The sequence below is a fragment of the Acinonyx jubatus genome, chromosome A1 (assembly GCF_027475565.1).
Source record: "Acinonyx jubatus isolate Ajub_Pintada_27869175 chromosome A1, VMU_Ajub_asm_v1.0, whole genome shotgun sequence".
NCBI classification, from domain to species: Eukaryota; Metazoa; Chordata; class Mammalia; order Carnivora; family Felidae; genus Acinonyx; species Acinonyx jubatus.
In genome coordinates, this window is record NC_069380.1 from 178065238 (window position 1) to 178084258 (window position 19021).

Consider the following 19021-nt stretch of genomic DNA (forward strand, 5'->3'; position numbering starts at 1 on the left):
GCAGCTGACCATCATTGGGAGAGAACTCACATTAAAAAATATTAAGAAAAGGAAGACGTGTGTGGGTTGTTGATGGAAGTGGCAGTGAGGTCTGGGTGGTAGGTGATGAGGAAGTGTTTCTAAAGGTGATGTTTGGGCTGGGTATGGGATGAGGAGGGACATTCCAGGTGGAAAGAAGCCAAGTTGAAGGATAGGGCTCTGGGGTCAACATTCCCTTTAGACTTCTGGGTCTGCACTTGGAGGGTAAGAGGAATGGGTTCTGGGGGATGGGGATGGAAAGGTTACTGTCACTATTTCTAGAGCCCTGCAACAGAATCAGAATGCAGTGATCTGTGTTGTCTTCCTCCCAATGGGAGATGGCTCAGATGTGGGGGCTGGCACCAACACTGAGGTCGGGCCTTGACCTAGGAGGAGGGTATATTGCTGCTGTGGCTGCTTTCTGCTGCCTCTTGCATTTTCAACTAGATCAGTAAATCTTGAGTATGGATGAGGGAAGGGAGGGGTTTATTAGAATTTCCAGATGAAGCAAATGTATTAGAAAAAAGCAGATTCCAGGGGCACCTGGGTGGCTCAGTCAGTTAAGCATCCGACTTCAGCTCAAGCCATGATCTCATGGTTTGTGAGTTTGAGCCCCGTGTAGGGCTCTGTGCTGACAGCTCAGAGCCTGGAGCCTGCTTTAGATTCTGTGTCTCTCTGTCTCTCTGCCCCTTCCCTGCTCATGCTCTGTCTCTCTCTCTCAAAAATAAATAAAACATTAAATAAAATAAAAAAGCAGATTGAAAATAGTGATTTTATATTGCGGGAGGCACCATTGTTTTAGTAATTAAAATTAGATATAAGCTTTTCAAAAGGGCAGAGGATTACACAGAAGATACAATGGTAATTAGCAAAGGGCATTAGGACTTAGGGGAACACCGGGATGAGGTAGATGTGGAAGGAATAAGAAATGCTGCTCCAGAAGCACCCAGGTGCATCTCGTGTATCAGCCTGACCAGGCAGCTCTTACTGAGGCCACCAGATGGAAGCAGGGATAGAGACAATTCAAAATGGTCCCTGAACATCACTGTCCCTTTCTCTTAGCTACCAAGAGCTCAGTTTATTGCTGGCAAGCCATAGCTCCTGGGCCTGCTTTCTTTACCGGTAAAATGGGAGACTGTACAAGGTGACCCTTTAGAACTATTCTAGATACATTAACTCAGCCTTTCCCAATTGTGTTTCCGTCATCAGTATTTTTGACATTTCTTTGTTCTACTGTATTAATGATGTTATCTTTTTCTTTAAATTGATTTAACTTACTTATCCCCATCTGAAGCAGTAATAGCTTTGAATTCATGGGTTTGATGTGCATGTTGAAGTGAAATTATAAAAAAAAAATCAGCTAGATACCACCGAACATTTTATCTGATGCCTCCCTTTGGGAAACACTGCATCAAGTCACTGTTATCAAGGCAGCCTGCTGAGAGGACTGGAAACCAATGGAAAGTGTCTGCCCAGGTTTGTGTGTCACTTTCTAGGACTAGAAACAGAACTTTGGTCTTAGTGTAAGTCATTCAACTGTTTGAGGGTCTGCCATCGGTCAGGGACTGCTCTGGCCCTGGGGATTAAAATAGTGAACAAGACATGCATGATGCCTGCCCTGAGATCTCCAATATTCTCACGAACAGATGGCCAAAAACAAAAAATCAAACAGATAAATGCACGTGGTAAAAAGTACTGTAACGTCAGGCTTATGCTCCCTTGTCACTTCTGATTGGCTTCATGTATATTTTGCTTGTAAACTTGACTTACCATTATGTCCTACGTAAATTTATTTAGTCCCAAGTGCTCTGAGAGAAGTCTTACTAATGGTGTAGGACAAGCTTTTAAATTTAGTTATCCCCAGAAACATCTAGAATATAGGAACTAGAGTATATTCCTGTGCTAGAACATAACAGCTTCCCTACCATTCACTAACAAATTCATCTATCTGTTCAGTACTTGAAGTGTATTATCTCCACGAATCTTCATGTTGCTTAGTGAAGACAGCAAACGCACTGAGAAGAAATGTCTGAGAGGCAATTGCAGTTTCGCGTAGAGCTCTGATGGTGCATTTAAAAAGTGGAGTCAGGGGCTCCTGGGTGGCTGAGTCGGTTGAGTGTCCAACTTCGGCTCAGGTCATGATCTCGTGGTTCTTGAGTTTGAGCCCCACATCGGGCTCGCTGCTGCCAGCTTGTCAGTGCACAGCCTGCTTTGGATCCTCTGTCCCCCTCTCTCTGCCCCTCGCCTGCTTGCACTTTCCTAAAAATAAATATTTTACTTTATATTTTTTAATGTTTATTTTTGACAGAGAGAGAGAGAGAGAGAGAGAGAGAGAGAGAGAGAGAGAGAAAGTGTGCACACATGCATGAGCAGGGGAGGGGCAGAGAGAGAGGGAGACACAGAACCCAAAGCAGGCTCCAGGCTCTAAGCTGTCAGCACAGAGCCTGACATGGGGCTTGAACTCATGGACCATGAAATCATGACCTCAGCTGAAGTTGGACGCTTGACCGTCTGAGCCACCCAGGCACCCCTCTCCCAAAAATAAATATTATCCAAAAATAAAAGTGGAGGCAGTACTTACTTTACAGATATTCTCATACACATGTGGAAAGATGGATGGATGAAGATCAGTTAGACATCGTAAAAGCAAGAGATTGGCTATAACATAAATGACCATTGATTAATTTATGGTACACCATTTAGTGGAATACTACATCATTGTTAAAAAGAATGAAGCTGCTTATGGATACCTTATTGAGAAAAAGCAAGATACAGGACAGTACATTTAGCATGCATTTTGAGGTGGAAAAAAGAATATACATATAAGATTATACATCCATTCACTGCATATTTACAATACACTGCCTATCCCTGGTAGGACCATGGAAGAAACTGGCAAGCTGGACTGTCTTTAGGGAGGGAACTGGCAGGTGGGGGCAGACGTGTGGAGAGTTCTGGTTACTGTAGTGAGGTGTCTTGAGAGCACACACTGGGTTTAATCGTAGGTCTACCACTTATCAGCTGTGTGATGTCTGAGCCAGTTTCCTCCATGGTAAAATGGGAATGATCATAAGAGTACCTACCTCATGGGGTTGCTATGGGGATAAATGAGTTAAAAATAGGTGAATGTTTATTAGAAGAGTGCCTAGGCCTACAGTGAGTGGAAGGATGTGCTACTGACGCTCTTCTGTACTCTTTGGATTTCGTGTAGTGTGTAATAATGAGCTATTAATGCAACGCAACTAATCGTTACAGGCAAGAAATGATTTCGGGGTAAATAACCTGACTTTTCCCCCAAAGAACGTAAATACTGTGTGTGTGTGTGTGTGTGTGTGTGTGTGTGTGTGTGTGTGTGAGTGTGTGTGTGTGTGTTAGCAATCCCAATCACTTCTGCTTCTTCATGCTGAAGGGTGAAGTGTGTGTATTTGGCAGGGAGTGCACTGGGCTGGATCAAAGAGGTGTCTGCAACCTGGCACTGCAAAGAACAGCCTTCAGTACTCCTGTCCCACCCAGAATCTTCTTTTGTCCTGGTCAGGAGTGACAAACAAGGGAATGAACACACCTCTGGGGCAGACATCTGATCTCATTCATTCATTCCACAAATATTTATCAAAGATCTACTCTGTGTCACACCCAACAACAAAATGCACGGCAAACAGGGTCCCTGCTTTAAGATCTTACGTTTTAGAGGGAAGAGACAGATGAGGAGATGTGACAAGATTACTGCAGAGTGCTCTGAACAAACTAATTGGGTCATTGTGTCAGAAAGTGACATGTGTGTGTGTGGGGGGGTAAGTTGCATAGGGTGGCCCAGGATCAGGGGAAAGGTCTTTCTGAGGGGTGAGGCTTGAACTGGGAGCAGGATAGTGATAAAGAGAGAGCCATATGAAGACAGGATGATGATGTGGAGGAACAGTGGACCGGGCAGAAGGAACTAGAACTGTAAATACAGAATACAGAAAAGAAGGGTGAGAATACAGAGAAGAATGGGCAAAGAATGGTAAGAGAATGGTTAAGGTGGCTGGAGTCTGATTAGCAGGTGGACAGTTAACTGGACAAACCTTATTAGCCTTCGTGGATGCAGGAAGCACAAACATAGCCACTGTGTACATTGAAAAAGGTTTACAGTCAAAGGCAACCATTGGTTTTATGAAATGGTTGGAGCCAGTCTTTTCTCAGGCTAGTGTCCTAATCGTGCCACCTTTCTCCACACCCCCTTGCAGAGAAACCACAGGATTTCCTGGCTTCACTCTTCAAAACCGAATGTTCAAATTCCCTTCAAGTGGGGCCACGTGTGACCACAGTGCCATGAAACAGAAACCAGAGCTGAAACACAAAAGACATTTCGGAGCCGGCTGACAGCGTTTGCATCCCTGCTCTGGTCATTTGTTATCTGAGAGACCCAAAGCAGATCTTTCCACATTTCTGAAATCATGTTTCCTGAAGGTTTTGGAGAACACACATGCATAATTTTGAGGGAACTGTCTTAATCTATTCTTCAGTTCTTTGCCAGGCAAACGATGGGATGTATTGGTGGGGTGCCGGTGAACGGTTTAGAGAATTCAGTGCCATGGCTGACAGAAGGCCTCCTGCAAATGCTCCATCAGCTGGACGAGCAACACTGAGACATACTGCTCGGGTAGGAGGATTTGCCCCACACAGTCTTCCCCACACACAAGGAGGGCGCCAGGAGCTCGGCTTTAGGGAAGATGATGCCACGGGTGTGTGCAGGGCTGACTGAGCTTTGAAGGTGTGACTGAGTGAAAAAATCCCACTGCAGGACCTTCGTGTTTTTCTTAGCACTCTTGACTTGGTTCACCAGACAGACTACAACTACCATGAGGACAGAGGATTCAAACCCCATCGCTTCTTGGCCTTTTGGCTAAGATCAAGCGAGGATTCAAACCCCAGGTCTACCCCGTTTCCCCACTTTTTCTATCTGCTTCTCTCTGCAGGGGTGGTCCCAGAAATGTGAACCATGGCTACAGAAAGCTTTGGCAAGAGAAAACCTAGTTTCTGACCTTCAAGTGGAAAGTGCAGAAGAAGGGCTCTGATTGGCCCAGCTGGGGTGCCATGCCTATCTTTGCTCTAAGAGTGATAGCCAATGGGATGGGTCACTCTTGACTGTCCAGCGTGGGTCATCTGCTCCACTGCTGCAGCCAGTGCCCTTAACAGAAGACCAGGGCCAACAAGGACACCATTTCGAAGCTCTGAGCTGTGCAGGGAGGAGGGGCCACAGGAGCAGTGGGACACAATTCTTATGCTGGACCTGTTGTGATTGGTCAGGGACAGCATTGATACTCCTTTGAAGACACTGCAAAACCAACCTTCAATGCGTGGGGTGGAGTTTCACAGCAGAAGAGAGAATGCACAGATGGCCGGTGTGTTTAGAGAGTGCAGTCCTGGGGGTGGGGGGTGGCCCTGGGTTGATGGTGAGACACTGGAGTGGATAGTTGGGAAGGAGGGCCTGGACACATGTGGGGAATAATGGTGAATTCTACACCATTATAGGTTCCTCCAATGTAAGAAATATTCAGCTAACAAATATTAGCTGAAATATTAGGGGAAAAGCCTCCACAGCCAAGTGAAGGGGACTTGACTCCCTCTGTCACCCTCTCCCCAGTGGCCTAGAGAAGGTCATGCATATTAGTGTCACCTAAGTGACTTTCTCATGGGATTCAGGGCCACACCATTTTGCCTCTGTCTCTGCCTGAGCTTCATTCACATTTACGGGTAGGTCCCTCAAACTTTGGTGTGCATATGACCATGGATAAAAGAAAGTCTCTGGGCCCATCCCAGTTGAGAAAGGGTGGTGGGCCAGTGGGTCTGGGATGGGGTTCAGGCATCTGTATTTTTAACAAGCTGCCCAAAGTGATTCTGATGTGGTTGGTGGTGCAATGTACCTGGAGGAAGGTTGCACAGGATAATGTCAGAAAAAGGAAGAGGGAATTGGCTACTTGTCTGTTAAAGGCTGATGTCCCATTATCTGCAACAGCCCTGGCTGAGCAGTCCTTTTAATCTAATGATAGAATGAGTGGTGGTTCTGGCAAAAGAAAAACCAAGAAAAACCGTCTCCTGCACAGGGGGATGGGCAGGGAGGAAATGGTTAGGAAGGGGCAGGTCAAAAATTAGGGAAACACAGATGCAGTGGGGGGGGGGGGGGGAGAAAAGAGAGAGAGAGAGAAAATTCATTCAGAAAGGCCACTTTATTGATGGAGATAAAACTGAAAGGAGCTTTCCATAGCCCTCCCTCACTCACTTCAGTGGTTTCACTGGGCGTCTGAGACTGGCGGGGGCAGGCGTGTGGCCAGCCAGCTCCTCGCTGCCTGCTCCATGTCAGGCGGCCACATCAAAACACATCACAGCTCATAAAGACTTGCAAATGCACCTCAGAATTCCCCCAATGGTTCCTGGAATTTTTTTTTTTTTTAATATTGTACAAAATATGTTAAGTAGGAAAGGTCAGCTGTGCTGTGACACCTACAGGACGTCCTTTTAGGATTACCGTCCCTGAAACATTACTTCTTATTGCAGTGAAACCTCTAGAAGGTAGAGCTGTACAAAAAAAGGAAAAAAAAATTCTAAACAATTTTATTTTAAGAAGAGCAGCAACTTAACACTGCTGTAGTTCATTGAAATTTTCTTTCTCAAAAATACATTCCTAAATATACAAACTATACAATCTTGTCATTTTAATGCTGGTTTTTTGTTGTTGTTGCTTTTTTTTTTTAATAATAGAACCCAAACTAAAAAAAAAAAAAAAAAAAAATCTGTTCGTCTTCACACCGACAAGAGCGCTAGAGGGCTTGTGACCCAGTACCTTCATATAACACCACATAAATAACTTTAGCCACAGTCTATGTTCACAGCGTGGTCAGTGGAACAAAGGAAATACTTTTCTGGTGATTAGACATCGTCTGCAGAGAGGGTCGGGATATTTATCCGAGGCTGGGTAAAAAATGCCATCTTCTCCCTGCAAAAGAGGCCAGCCCTTTAGACATATTATGGTCAGGATCATTCTTTGTTGTAGGGCTGCCTTGTGCACTGCAGGATGTTTAACAGCATCCCTGGCACCGTGTGTCAGCATCAGCTCCCCCCACCCCCTTCCAGTTGTGACAACCAAAAATGTCCCCAGATGTTACCAAAGGTCCCTGTGGTGCCCACGTCATCCCTGGTTGGGAACCTCTCATTGAGGGACATTGGCAGGACCAGCCACCTTCAATTCAAGTTATGGGCCTCTCTGAGTTTAAAAGGGTCCCTGGGTCATTTGTAGTGTTGTTTGTCTTAGATTCCCAGTTGCTTACAAAGTAAGAGATGTCCAAATACAATTACGCAAATGACAGTATATTTAAAATGTTTCTACTCCAGAAAGGCTTTTTTTTTTTTTTTTAGCAGCACATACAAAACCATGAGTGCCTTACCTGAGAGATATCATGAGTCTAAACGCAAGGCCCTCTGTGAATGGGAGGTCCCAGCCAAGTGGCATTTGGGGCCCTCCCATGATCTGGCTGGATCCGGGCAAGAAGATGCCTCCCTGAGACCCTGGCAGGCAGCAGGCAGAGCCAGGGAGGCCAGGCGAGCATCCGTCACCCCAGGCTTATGTATCATTTCAGCCAATCCTCCATAATGACTGGTAATGGAAATGCTAAGAGGAAAGGCCAGAGCAGGTGGCTCATTCATTAAACAAGAGGAGCTAACAAATTAGCTCGAGTTGTGTGGGGACTGATAAAGACAGCTGAGGGAAAGCACTGTGGAGCCCACAGAGTACCAGGGATGGCTCAGCAGAGCATGTGCATCTGTCACAGGGAGAGCTGGTGCTCTGCCAGCGGAGGGGGCTCAGGACAGCGGCCAGTGAGACGGAGGCCAGATAGGCTGGGTGTGAAAGGGTGGGGCCCACCTGCATACCTGAAAGACTGCACTTCCGGGGGCTCCTTACAGCTCTGGCCCCGAAGCCTGTGCACATCCTTGGCAGCTGCCCGCATCATCTTGTCTGTCTGAAGCTCACCCTTGTGCTCTGCTCGGTCCATCTGTAGGGCAAAGCAAGCAGGGCTGTGAGGTGGCACAGGGTCCTTAGGGCCTCTAGAAAGGGGTCAGCCAGAGAACACTTTCTAGCACAAATGAGGGGTCTACTATAGTCAAGAGGTCTGAGGATCGCAGAACAGACACACTCACTGTTTCTGTTCCACCAGGAACCTCTGCTCACAAAGGTGAGAAGTGATCCCACCGTCTGCCAGGGTGGACAGGTTTTGGGGGCCAGGGAGCTGAATACCCGTGTGGTATGGAGATGCGTGCTGCCTAGTGAAATGTGTGCTACCTTTCTAATCCTCAGGGTCACCTAGAAAGGTAACTATGATACTTACTTCTACGTTACAGATGAGGAAACTGAGGTTCGGGCATGTTAAGACATTTCTTTAATGTCAAACACCTAAGAAGTGGTGGAAACACAATTCCAATCATGCAGCTGTGCCCAAGGGCTTTGGGAACATTGCACCCCTTCTTCCTAAGGCAAACCTACAGAAGCACTTTTGAGAATAAACCACAAAGAGCCCTGAAGTATCCATGTACCACATACTTGAAAACACTGCTTGATGATGGAATTTTGGTCAATGAAGCCATCATCTAAATGTTTCTTTAGTAGAAGGTCATTATCAGTCAGTCATGGATGTACTATTCTTTTGCTATTGAAAGGCCAAGTTTTCTTAACCGATATTTTCTTAAGGCAGGGCACACAGGGCACATATGTACTTGTTTTCTTCTTCTTCTTTTTTTTTTTTTTTGCCTTGCCAACCAGGAACCTCAAAGAGAAATGTAACAGACCACTACAATTAAGTTAGGGATATGTTTATTTCCTTCTCTCCTTTAAAATGTTTTCTAACTTTATATTTTCCTGTAATGCTCTTATTGTAACCCTATGATAAGTATACAGGGTATAAGTGGTAAATTAGAAATAAACATTTCTGGAACTTAAAAAAAATTTTTTTTAATGTTTACTTTTGAGAGAGAGAGAGAAAGAGCACAAGTGGGGGAGGGGCAGAGAGAAAGAGAAAGAGAAAAAGAAAGAGAAAGAGAGAGAGAGAGAGAGAGAGAGAGAGAGAGAGAGAGAGAATCTGAAGCAGGCTCCAGGCTCCAGGCTGTCAGCACAGAGCCTGATGTGGGGCTTGAACACACGGACCATGAGATTATGACTTGAGCCGAAGTTGGATGCTTAACCGACTGAGTCACCCAGGTGCCCCAATGTTTCTGGAACTTCTGAATTACCAGAGTCAATTTGAAGTCCTCAGGCCAGTCCAGACTTTAGAAGGTCACCACCACTTTCCTACTCTAAGGCATTATCACCTGTATTAAGAGCTGAGGCTTCAGCTAATGGCTCTCCCAACAATCCAGGCAAGTATCTTCTGTAAGGTGCTTTTTGCACGGTTTGGCTGTGAGCAGAGAAAACTAGCAAAGGTCATGCCTGCCATGGGTGACAGTCCAGGAGTGGCAGATAGTATATAAATGAGTTGAAAATGGACTCTGTGTATTGACCATATGTTGTTACTTCTTCATGACAGGCTGGGACCTGTCAGCTTACGAGCCCACTGGTGTCAAAGTCAAGTTTTACGCATCCAATTGCTTTATTTATTTGTTTATTTATTTGAAAGAGAGAGACAGAGACAGAGACAGAGACAGAGAGAGAGAGAGAGAGAGAGAAAGAGAGATAGAGAAAGAGAGAGAGAGAGAGAGAGAGAGAGCGCACACACGTGCCAGGGAAGGGCAGAGGAAGAGGGAGAGAGAATTCTAAGCAGGCTTCATGCCCAGCACAGAGCTCAACACAAGGCTCAAGCCCACAACCCTGAGCTGAAATCAACAGATGCTTAACTGGCTGAGCCACCCTCACCAACTGCTTTAAATGTAGCTCAGATTTTTTTTAGCCATTTAGAAACTGCCAGCTCTACATACCCCATGAAGCTGTACCCTTTGCTAGCCATTAATAAGATAAAGCCCAGGGTTATAAAAGACCCTAAGCCACTGCTGCTTTGGAGCTCTCTGAACTGGAAAGTCCTCCTGTGTTGCTGAGGGACAACATCTAGATGCCCGTGCCCTTTCTCTACTGGCATTTCCCCTGCCCTCCTCCCCTCTAGGTGGTGACCCAGAGCAGTGGCCATGGGGAGTTCTCATGCTATGAGGGACTTCTTCCACATGCAAACTTGTATCTTTGGAGATACCCACTCTGTGGGACCACACTGGGCAGACACTGGGGCAGGTCAGCATTTTGTATTTACTCTATTAAAGTGTGTGTCCCAGCGCAGATTAGATACCCGATGTTTCATGAATATACATGTGAATAATAAGGCCTTGTACACATAAACAGGGAAATACAGCAAAAGGGTCTGATACCCAGATCAAGAGTTAATAAAGTTTACTAGGCAAAGGGATTCCTTGGTCCCTTTGCTGATGGACATGGGGGGGACCCTGGGAAAACTCTCAGTGGGTCACAGGATTGTAGGAGCTATTCAAAGCTCTGGTCTCCCTCCCCTGCAGCAGCAGATGGTCCCCAGGGCAGAGGGAGCCATCTCCCTTGCCTCTTGCACAGCCCTTACCCGCTTCTCCAGCATCCTCAGCAGCAGACGGAAGCGCTCGTCCTCACGCAACCACTGTGGCAACTCCTTCTCCCCATGGCTCTTGGCTTGTTCAAGCTGCTCCTTGAGCTCCTTCAGCACTGAGATCTCCTGAGTCAGCTGGCTGTGCCAGGTCCTGGTCGCCTGCAGGTCTAGCTCAAGGTCCAGTGATGTGCGGATCAGGCGCTCAGCTCGCAAGGATTTGACGGATGAAGGCTGCAGGGGTAGGCATAGCTCTGACTGGTTATTAGAGGGCTGGGTTCAGTGAGCCCCTACAAACTGCTCCCCTGACCCTCAAATACCCTTTTGTGTTCAACCGCAGGCTTCCACTCCTTCAAAAATGGGGCTCGCCCTCCCCCAGAGCCTGTCGATTTCTCCCACTCCCACAGCTTATCTGTTGAGCACCTGTATGTCCCAGGCATGGCGCTGGGAGGTAGAGCTGAGATTCTTCCCCAGGCAGGTGGCTCCAGAACCACCTGCTCACCCTCCACACTGCCCAATTGCCCTGCTCTCAGTGCCCCGATTCACACTTGGCTCCTGGATTCTTGTCATTATCCTGCTCTGAAGTTGTTTCTTCCTCAGTGCAGGTCTGAGCTCACTTGAGGGCAGACATTAGGTCTTCTCAACTTTATGTTCCCGTAACGGATGAGTGTTGGTTCTGCTTGTCCAGCACTTGCTTCCCCTTGCAGTAACAGTGCCCTCATCTTCCCTTGGGGATCCACTCCTACTTCACATTCAACCTACATGGTGGTTCATACGGGACTTCAGGGACAGGATGTGACCCGAAACTTGGCAGTGAGAACCTCAGTGACTGTTTCAGGGGTGAGTATGTTATCTAAGCCTAGCCAATAACCTCCAGTACCGGCACTTTTGCTTAAAAAAAAAAAAAGCCATGAAAAAAAGAGCATCCTTTACACACAGTTTGTTAAGCCAACAAGATATCAACCTGGAACTGATCGTGGCCATCTTTCCTACCATACGGTGTGACCCTTTTTAAGAATTAAGCTAGGGGTGCCTAGGTGGCTCAGTTGTTTGAGTGTCTGACTTCAGCTCAGGTCATAATCTCGTGGTTTGTGAGTTCGAGCTCCACGTCGAACTCGCTGCAGTCAGCACAGAGCCCGCTTCGGATACTCTGTCCCCCTTTCTCTCCGCCTTTCCTCCGCTTGCACTGTCTCTCAAAAATAATAAATAAACATTAAAAAAAAGAATTAAGCTATCTGGGGGGAGCAGTGCCATGAGAGGGGGACTGGGGCTTGAGGACACTCTCTCAACAAAGGATCAATTCATGCCTGCAGGTCCAGCATCCTGGGGTTTTCCACTAATGAGCCAGTGAATTCTCCTTTGCACTCTCCAGCTAAATTTGAGCTGAGTTCTTCTTATACCCATACAGATACAGTTATCTGTATGGACGAGATCCCCAGTAATACAACCGTTTCTTCTCCTTCTCTTATCACAAAACAATAATGATTTAAAAATGGCTGACTGAGGGAGGCAGAATTCTAAGCCAGCCCCAAGTTTCCCACCACCAACACCACCCCCTACCCCAGGCATGCCCTCCCTGTATAATGCCCCCTCTTCAGTTCAGGGCTGGGGGCACCTGTGAATACCATGGGATAGCACTCCCATGATTAAGGGGTGACTTTCCTGGTGGGCCCGACCTCATCCACTGAGGCGAACTGGGCCCTTTCTGGAAAGAGATCTCCTGCCGGCCTTGAAGAAGCAATGTGTGTTGTGAAAAGGGCCACATGGCAAGGACATGAGGATGACTTTTTCATCCATTTCCTGCATCTAGCAAGAAAAGACAAGGGATTCTGCCAATGTCCTGGGGGAGCCTGGAAGTGAATCTTTCCCTACTCAAACTCCAGATGAGGATGTAGTCCGCCAACACCTAGATTTTAGCCTGATGAGATGCTGAGCAGAGAATCCGGCTATCTGTGCCTGAATTCCTGACCTGTGGAAACTATGAGATCCTGAATTTGTATCGTTTTAAGCTGCTAAGTTTGCTGCGATGTGTTATGCAACAGAAACCAAACATAATGACTAACAGATTGATCTGAGAGATGGCACATAAGACATTACTGCCAGAGCTGAGCCATCCTCAGTTAAGGCTGGCAAGCATACTTTTGGGACCGTGAAACAGCTCAGTGCACAAGTTCAAGTTCTATAATACCCTTTGAGGGAGACCATCATCTAGTGTGTGTTCATGAAGGAGCAGGGTCAGGAAATTCAGTTGAGTGATCTGTGTGACTCAAGTTCTCAGAGTAACTCATGAGGCTCTTTTGCTTTGTTCTGACTGATGTCCAACCTTGGAAACCTGCCTGGACAGGCCGAAGCAGAGAGAGACAGAGCTCAGGCAGCAAGGGGAAGAAGGATTGCAGGACCCAAGGGCCCTGGCCCAGCCTCGGGACTCTCCTGCCTCTCAGAACAGAGTTAGGATCTGAAGGAAACGTGGGCTCAGATCCAGCAAGGGTTCTGTCAGGAAGTCTTCCCATTGGCTAAGGGAAAAAGAGGTGAAGAGGGGGAAATTGTGTAGGCCTGTCTTGACACGGAGTTGTAGGAACCACAGGGGGAGCAGGTAGGAGCTTCCATGGAGGCCTTTCTCCAGGTGTGGATCATGAACACCTGCCTTATCAAAATGCAGTTTCCAGGACCCCACCCCAGCTACCGAATGAGACTGTCTGGGAGTGTGGCCTGGGAAATGTGCACTGTCAGGAACCTCCTTAGAGGACTCTTGGTGCTCCAGAGACCCTGCAGCACCAGACAGGGCTGGAGGAGGGGGGCCCCAGGTGGGCAGTGGGCCATCCCTGTCACCTGAAGCCATGTCCACAGGCCCCTGCTGCCAACACTTTTGCCCTTCCCTGTGGCCTTCTTTCTCCTGTGCTCTCTAGTTCTTTCTGGAGCCTTGGGGGGTGGTGATGATAGACAAAGGTCCTATTCCTGACTCCTCTGTCTGCAGCAGGTCCGCAGGAACTTCCTGTGCTTGGTGCTGCTGGTACTCTCTCTCCCTGCATGTTCTTTTCGCTTTGCACCCTCTGCTTGTCTTTCTGACATTCTAACTCCTGCTTCTTCTGGTTCTGCAAACTCACCAGAGCTGCTGTAGACTCTGTGCTGAAAGCCCAGAGTGGGAAGGGCTGTCTGCATCCCCTACAGCTCTGACTGGTAACAAAGTCCATACCAGGAGCCAGTCCTTTGCCTAACACCACTCGGTCCCCATCCCTGAGCCAAGCCTCCATCAGGCAAGGTAGGACCTTCTCTGCAAAGGCAGCTCATGGCCTCTCCCTAGTGCTCTTCCAGCTGGACCGAGAGAAACCCATTTGCACCTCCCCGTTCCCGGTTGCTGCTTGGAGGTGTCTGGCTTCTCTACCAGCAGGGAGGGCTGTCAGAACCTTTGCTCGGTCAGCTGGATGTCACACTGAGCAGAGTGGAGCAAGGGGCAGGCTTCCATCAGTGACTGTGAGATTTTGAGTTGGTTAGCTCTTAATGACTTTGATTTCTACCCTGGAAGATAAGGCCAAGTACCATACTCTGAATCTAACCTATCTGTCATCATAATAATGCTACATTTACAGTTTGGAACCTTCCCCAGTGCCTACACAGGCTTTACAGTTGGTGAACACCATCAGGCTTGCAAAAGCAACATTGTTCAAACCGGTGGCTGAGAAGAAATGGTCAGACATGGGGGGTTGTGCTCGTGAGGGGTGGGAATGATGGTGGAGCAGGTGTACAAACGGCTTTGAGGTGACTGTCTTACCCTCTTCATCCGGACACTGCGCCGCTCCAGGGAGTTTCGAACAAAAGGTGGCTTCTTGGACAGCGTGGAGCTGTCACTGTCACTTCGGTTCAGCTGCAGGAAAAAAGTCCTGGGAAGTTAATTGGGGCCAGAGTACATCTGGAAGCACGCTGGGGCCAGAAGGGTGTTGGGGTTCCCGTGTGGTTGGCAGCACAGTGGGGCTGACACCAGACAGTGTGACGCCAACATCTCATGCCCCCCGGACCTACGACACCAAGGCCTGTTCGCATCCACTGTTCCCTGTCACCTGTAGAGCCCGCCTTGATGGCTCAAATGGAGCGGCTGTCAAGATACATGAGAAATATGAAATATGAGATAAGAACGAGCTCTGTGAGCTCCTGCCCTCCTCCGATTCCCTTCAATCACTCAGTTATCTGGACTCTCCCCAGAGGGCTAACACTCCCCCTCCACGGCCAGAGATCAGGAAGGACGCTTTTCTACTGAGAGTGCCCCAGACAGCGGAGGACTGGAGAGGGAGGCTGGAAGGGCAGCCCAGCCTAGGATGTGCAGGGCACAGGCTTCTTTCTCAAGTCACATTTCCGAGGTGATGGGATGGCCGCAGGCAGATGCCGCAGAGCCTGTTTGTTCTGGCAGGCAGCTGTCTGCTCACTTCTCAGGCCTCTCCCGAGTGTTTGTGTCAGTTGCTTTTGTGGTTACAGATAAGTACTAGTGATAATGATATTAATAGTCCTGCAGTGCAGATGCACACGGACACGGGCAACCCCAGGGATGTAACTGACAAAAGCTACTGCAGGAGGCAGTCTTTACAGAATCAGAAACAGAGTAACAGTAACAATACATGCCATGTGCTTTATGGACAGTTATATTTAATCCTCAAACAATCCCAATGGAGGGAATTGAGACCCGGGAAGATTAAGACACTTTTACAAACCACATGGCTGGGGAGCATCAGAACAAGAGTTCAAGTTCCAGTCAATCTGACTCTAAGGCTGGGTCCCCTCCTGGCCCCCAGGATGCACGGAGGGCTCAGAGATAAAAAGGATCTAGAGAAGGAGGGGTGGGCCATCTTGACTGGGGTGGATTTGTACAAACGGACTAGCTGGATTTCATACCAGGAGGGGGCTTTGGCCTACACTGCTCCAGGCCAATGGTGACACTCATGGAATGTGTGTGATACCAACTAGAAACACTGATCAGGACAACTGATCCTTATGTCATAGTTGTTCTGGGACTAAAGATGATGTTAGAAAAGAGTGATGAAAACTACATTAAGTCCTTAGCCTTAATTTTTCCTTATGTGAAGATGTTTGGTTGCATTTACTCTCAGACATGGTAGAGAATACTGTTGCTTTATTATTTCCATGTAATGGTTAGGGACACTAGGAACAAAGAGGTGAGATAATTGACAGTTCTGGGCAGCTAGTTCAGGAATGAGAATTTTGGAAGGCCTGTTTTCATCAGGTCAGGATGAGCCAACCAACACATGTGGCAACACTGCTGGTGATTGTGCAAGTGTCAAATACACAGGGGTCGTGGAGAACTGGCAGGGAGTGGAACACATTGTCCCTATGCTCATGGACTTCAAGTTCAGTAGGGGACCAATCCAGGGCAACTAACCAAATGACACAGGCTGTGCTGATGACCAAAGAAGGGAGATACCCAGCAGAGGACACTTGGTGTGCAGAAGTGTGGCATCAGGCCAGCAAAGTAAACTATTCCTATGTACCCTGGGAGAGGGCAAGGGAAGTCTTTGGGAGGTAGCTCTGAGTAACAGAAGGGCTGTGGGCTCTAGGGTCAGACCCCTGGATTTGCACCTAATAAGCTGTGTGACCCAGAGGACAGTACTCTGACTTTCTGAGTCTCAGTTTCTGCATCTGTGAAATGGGGTAAACATGATTTGCCCTGCAGAGTTGTTGCTGAGACTAGATGACACAGAAAATGTTTGTTTTGTAAGGAAATGGTGCTTATTAGCATTTGCAACTCCATTCCATGGGTGGGGAAATCCCCACCTTCTGACTCACAGTAGGAGACAAAGCCCACCTTCCACTAAGGAAGCTGGAAAGCGCCAAAGTCTTGCTTTCCCGGTCTCACTTGCAGCTAGAAGCAGGCGTGGGACTAGGCTCTGTCCATTGCATGCAACTGCCCAGGCTTTCAATCATAATCTGGCTAGCCCAATGCTGTTACTGTGCCTCTCAGATTTCACCAGACCACTTGCTTTTGTTCAATGAGCGTGCCCTTTCTGGGAGTATCTCAGGGAGAAGCCATCCCTGGTGAGCAGTGGTGCCCGCATCAGCAACCACAGCTTCCCTGGCCTCCTATAGGGTCAGGACTCTCAGGGGGAGGGATCGATATTGAACCCTGTGGCAGGAGTGGGACCAGCTGGGCCACGTCTGGCAGCAGCACTGGTATTATCCTCACTAGACTGGTTTTGTGGGATGATTTTAGCTGTGGTCTGGCCTGCCCCTCTTCCTGCCTGATTTCTGAGGCTGGTTCTACAACCTTCCAATGAATATGTGAGCTCCTCAGTTTCTTTTCCAGGAAATTCTTTCCTGCATATACTGCTCACAGTGTGTTTCCACTGTTTGCCATTAAGAACCCTGATTGGCACAGGACTTGATGGTAGGAAGTGGAGTGCCAGAGTCCCAGACTGGAAAACATGGAGCTGGCTGTGTACTGGGGGCAGGCTGGGGCACAGACCCCAGTATTTCCTGTGGGGAGTGTGGTGATATTCATTTTGTGGGTTCAAAACAGAGGGTTAAGTTGTCACCAGACCTCATGCCATCAGGGTTTTCAGGGAAGTGATAGGGAAAAATTCAGGATGTTGTACCACTGGCCTCTTTTTGCAGCCTTCAGTAAAATTTTACAAGAAAGAGACAACCTGCGGCTGAAGTGGGACAGTCAGAAAGCAAAAAGGAAAAACACTGGCATCCCTGCTTTTTGAAAGTGCATGTTACGCCACTTTGCTTTTACAAAAGACCTACATTGGTGCCTGTTTTCACTAGTTGAAAGACATGTGAAGGAGGATTTTTACTTTCGTGAAAAAGGCAAAAAGATAAAACAACACCTAGTGTTTCTTTTGCAGTGAGCCCTCATGGAGGCAGCGGCACCCTGAATGTGACAGGGGCACCTCTGAGCTCCTTCCCCAGGACCACACCGAGCATCTCAGCATCAGGCTGCCACAGCCTTGAACTGTGTCTGTGAGCATCTCCATTAATTCTGCGCATCTTTTAGCAGGATGCATCGTAAGGCATCAGAAAAGCCTAAGAGAGGTTATTTTTTAGGTCTGGAAGGGCTAAAAACATTTTCCACAAAAATTAATGGTAATTGCTTCTCTGCTTTATGCCACTGTGGTGTTGCCATACGAAAGGCCCTTCCCATCTGTTGCATGTGATGCATGCTGCCTAGGAATTTCTTAACTTGCAGCCTTGCCGGGTTGGAAACTAGTCCAGATAATGAAATATGGGAAGGGCCCACCATCGTGCTAGGTGTGTTATAGATGCTTAATAAATAGGATCAGAACTCCTGGTTATGTGAAAACGCCAGTCCTGAGAAAGGGCCGCTGAAAGGGAGTCCATCCAAACAGGGGACCAGAATCTTACTAGTAAGTACTGGGGAAAAAACTTGGAGACTTTAGTTGGAAAAGAGAAACACTTTACAGGAGTTATTACCTTCTATCTTCCATTTGACAAAATTACAACTGCGTTCGAATTCTGATGAAAAAGAATGAATCAATCATTTCTTCTGGTGTGATTTTTCTGTCAAGTGACATTCTTCACTTTGTGTTTGAATTCCAGGGCACAGTCACAAAAACAGCAATTTTGCCAAAACCAGAGGGTGTTCTCCATTACCCTAAGGGCTTTTCTAAATCTTTCAAATTATTCACACTTGCAGCATGAGTTGGGATTTTTCTCTTCTTCAGCTGTGATTCAGGAATTCCTTAACATCAAACTTACATTCAGTGACTTCAGGAAACTCTGTACCTTTCTCAAGATAGGCAGCCAATGGGCAGATGCTGACAAGCTCAAACGATTAGCTAGAGGCTTGACACAGAAGGGAGGGGTTTCTGTTATTTCTAGGAGGGACGTGGGGAATAACTGGCAAGTAGCTAGTAAGTTGGTTACAGTGCCATATTATGAAAAAATTAGCTTCTCCAATATAATTCTGGCTTTGGATACTGAATATCAGACATCGAAGATATCCCTCGGGGCACCTGGGTGGCTCAATCGGTTAAGTGTCAGTCTCTTGATCTCAGCACAGGTCACGATCTCACAGTTTCGTGAGTTCGAACCCCACATCAGGCTTTGTGCTGACAGTGCAGACCCTGCTTGGGATTCTCCTTCTTTCTCTGCCCCTCCCCCATTCACACTCTGTCTCTCCCAAAATAAATAAATAAGCTTAAAAAAAAAAAAAAAAGGAAGAAGAAAATGCCCCTCAATATCCCCTCCCCTTCCCAAATAGCATAGATGGTTAATTGACAGGTTGATGCAGGCAGGTTCCATGGGCCTTTCCTTCTGTGATGACTTACTGAAACACTAGACAAGGAAAGTTCTGCTTATGCTTCTAGTTGTTGTTCGCTGGTTCTCTGTGCAGAGGGGAAGGAAGGATGTTGACATACCACTGAGCCCAGGACTCAGGTAAGGTGTGCATGTGTCAT

The 19021-nt window shown here is 47.4% G+C and overlaps 1 protein-coding gene across 3 annotated transcripts in view; it reads right to left on the minus strand.

The window, feature by feature from the left end:
* Positions 1–6205: 6205 nt before the first annotated feature.
* The window catches only part of WWC1 (WW and C2 domain containing 1), a 153866-nt gene continuing 141050 nt past the window's right edge, over positions 6206–19021 (minus strand). For all 3 annotated transcript variants that reach the window (XM_027033974.2, XM_053226680.1, XM_027033980.2), the window contains 4 exons: positions 14368–14460; positions 10599–10832; positions 7924–8045; positions 6206–6991 (listed from right to left, as the gene is read on the minus strand). In XM_027033974.2, the coding sequence (XP_026889775.1) occupies positions 6925–6991; positions 7924–8045; positions 10599–10832; positions 14368–14460 (516 nt within the window). In that variant the 3' untranslated portion in view covers positions 6206–6924. The remainder of the gene's footprint in view (positions 6992–7923; positions 8046–10598; positions 10833–14367; positions 14461–19021) is intronic.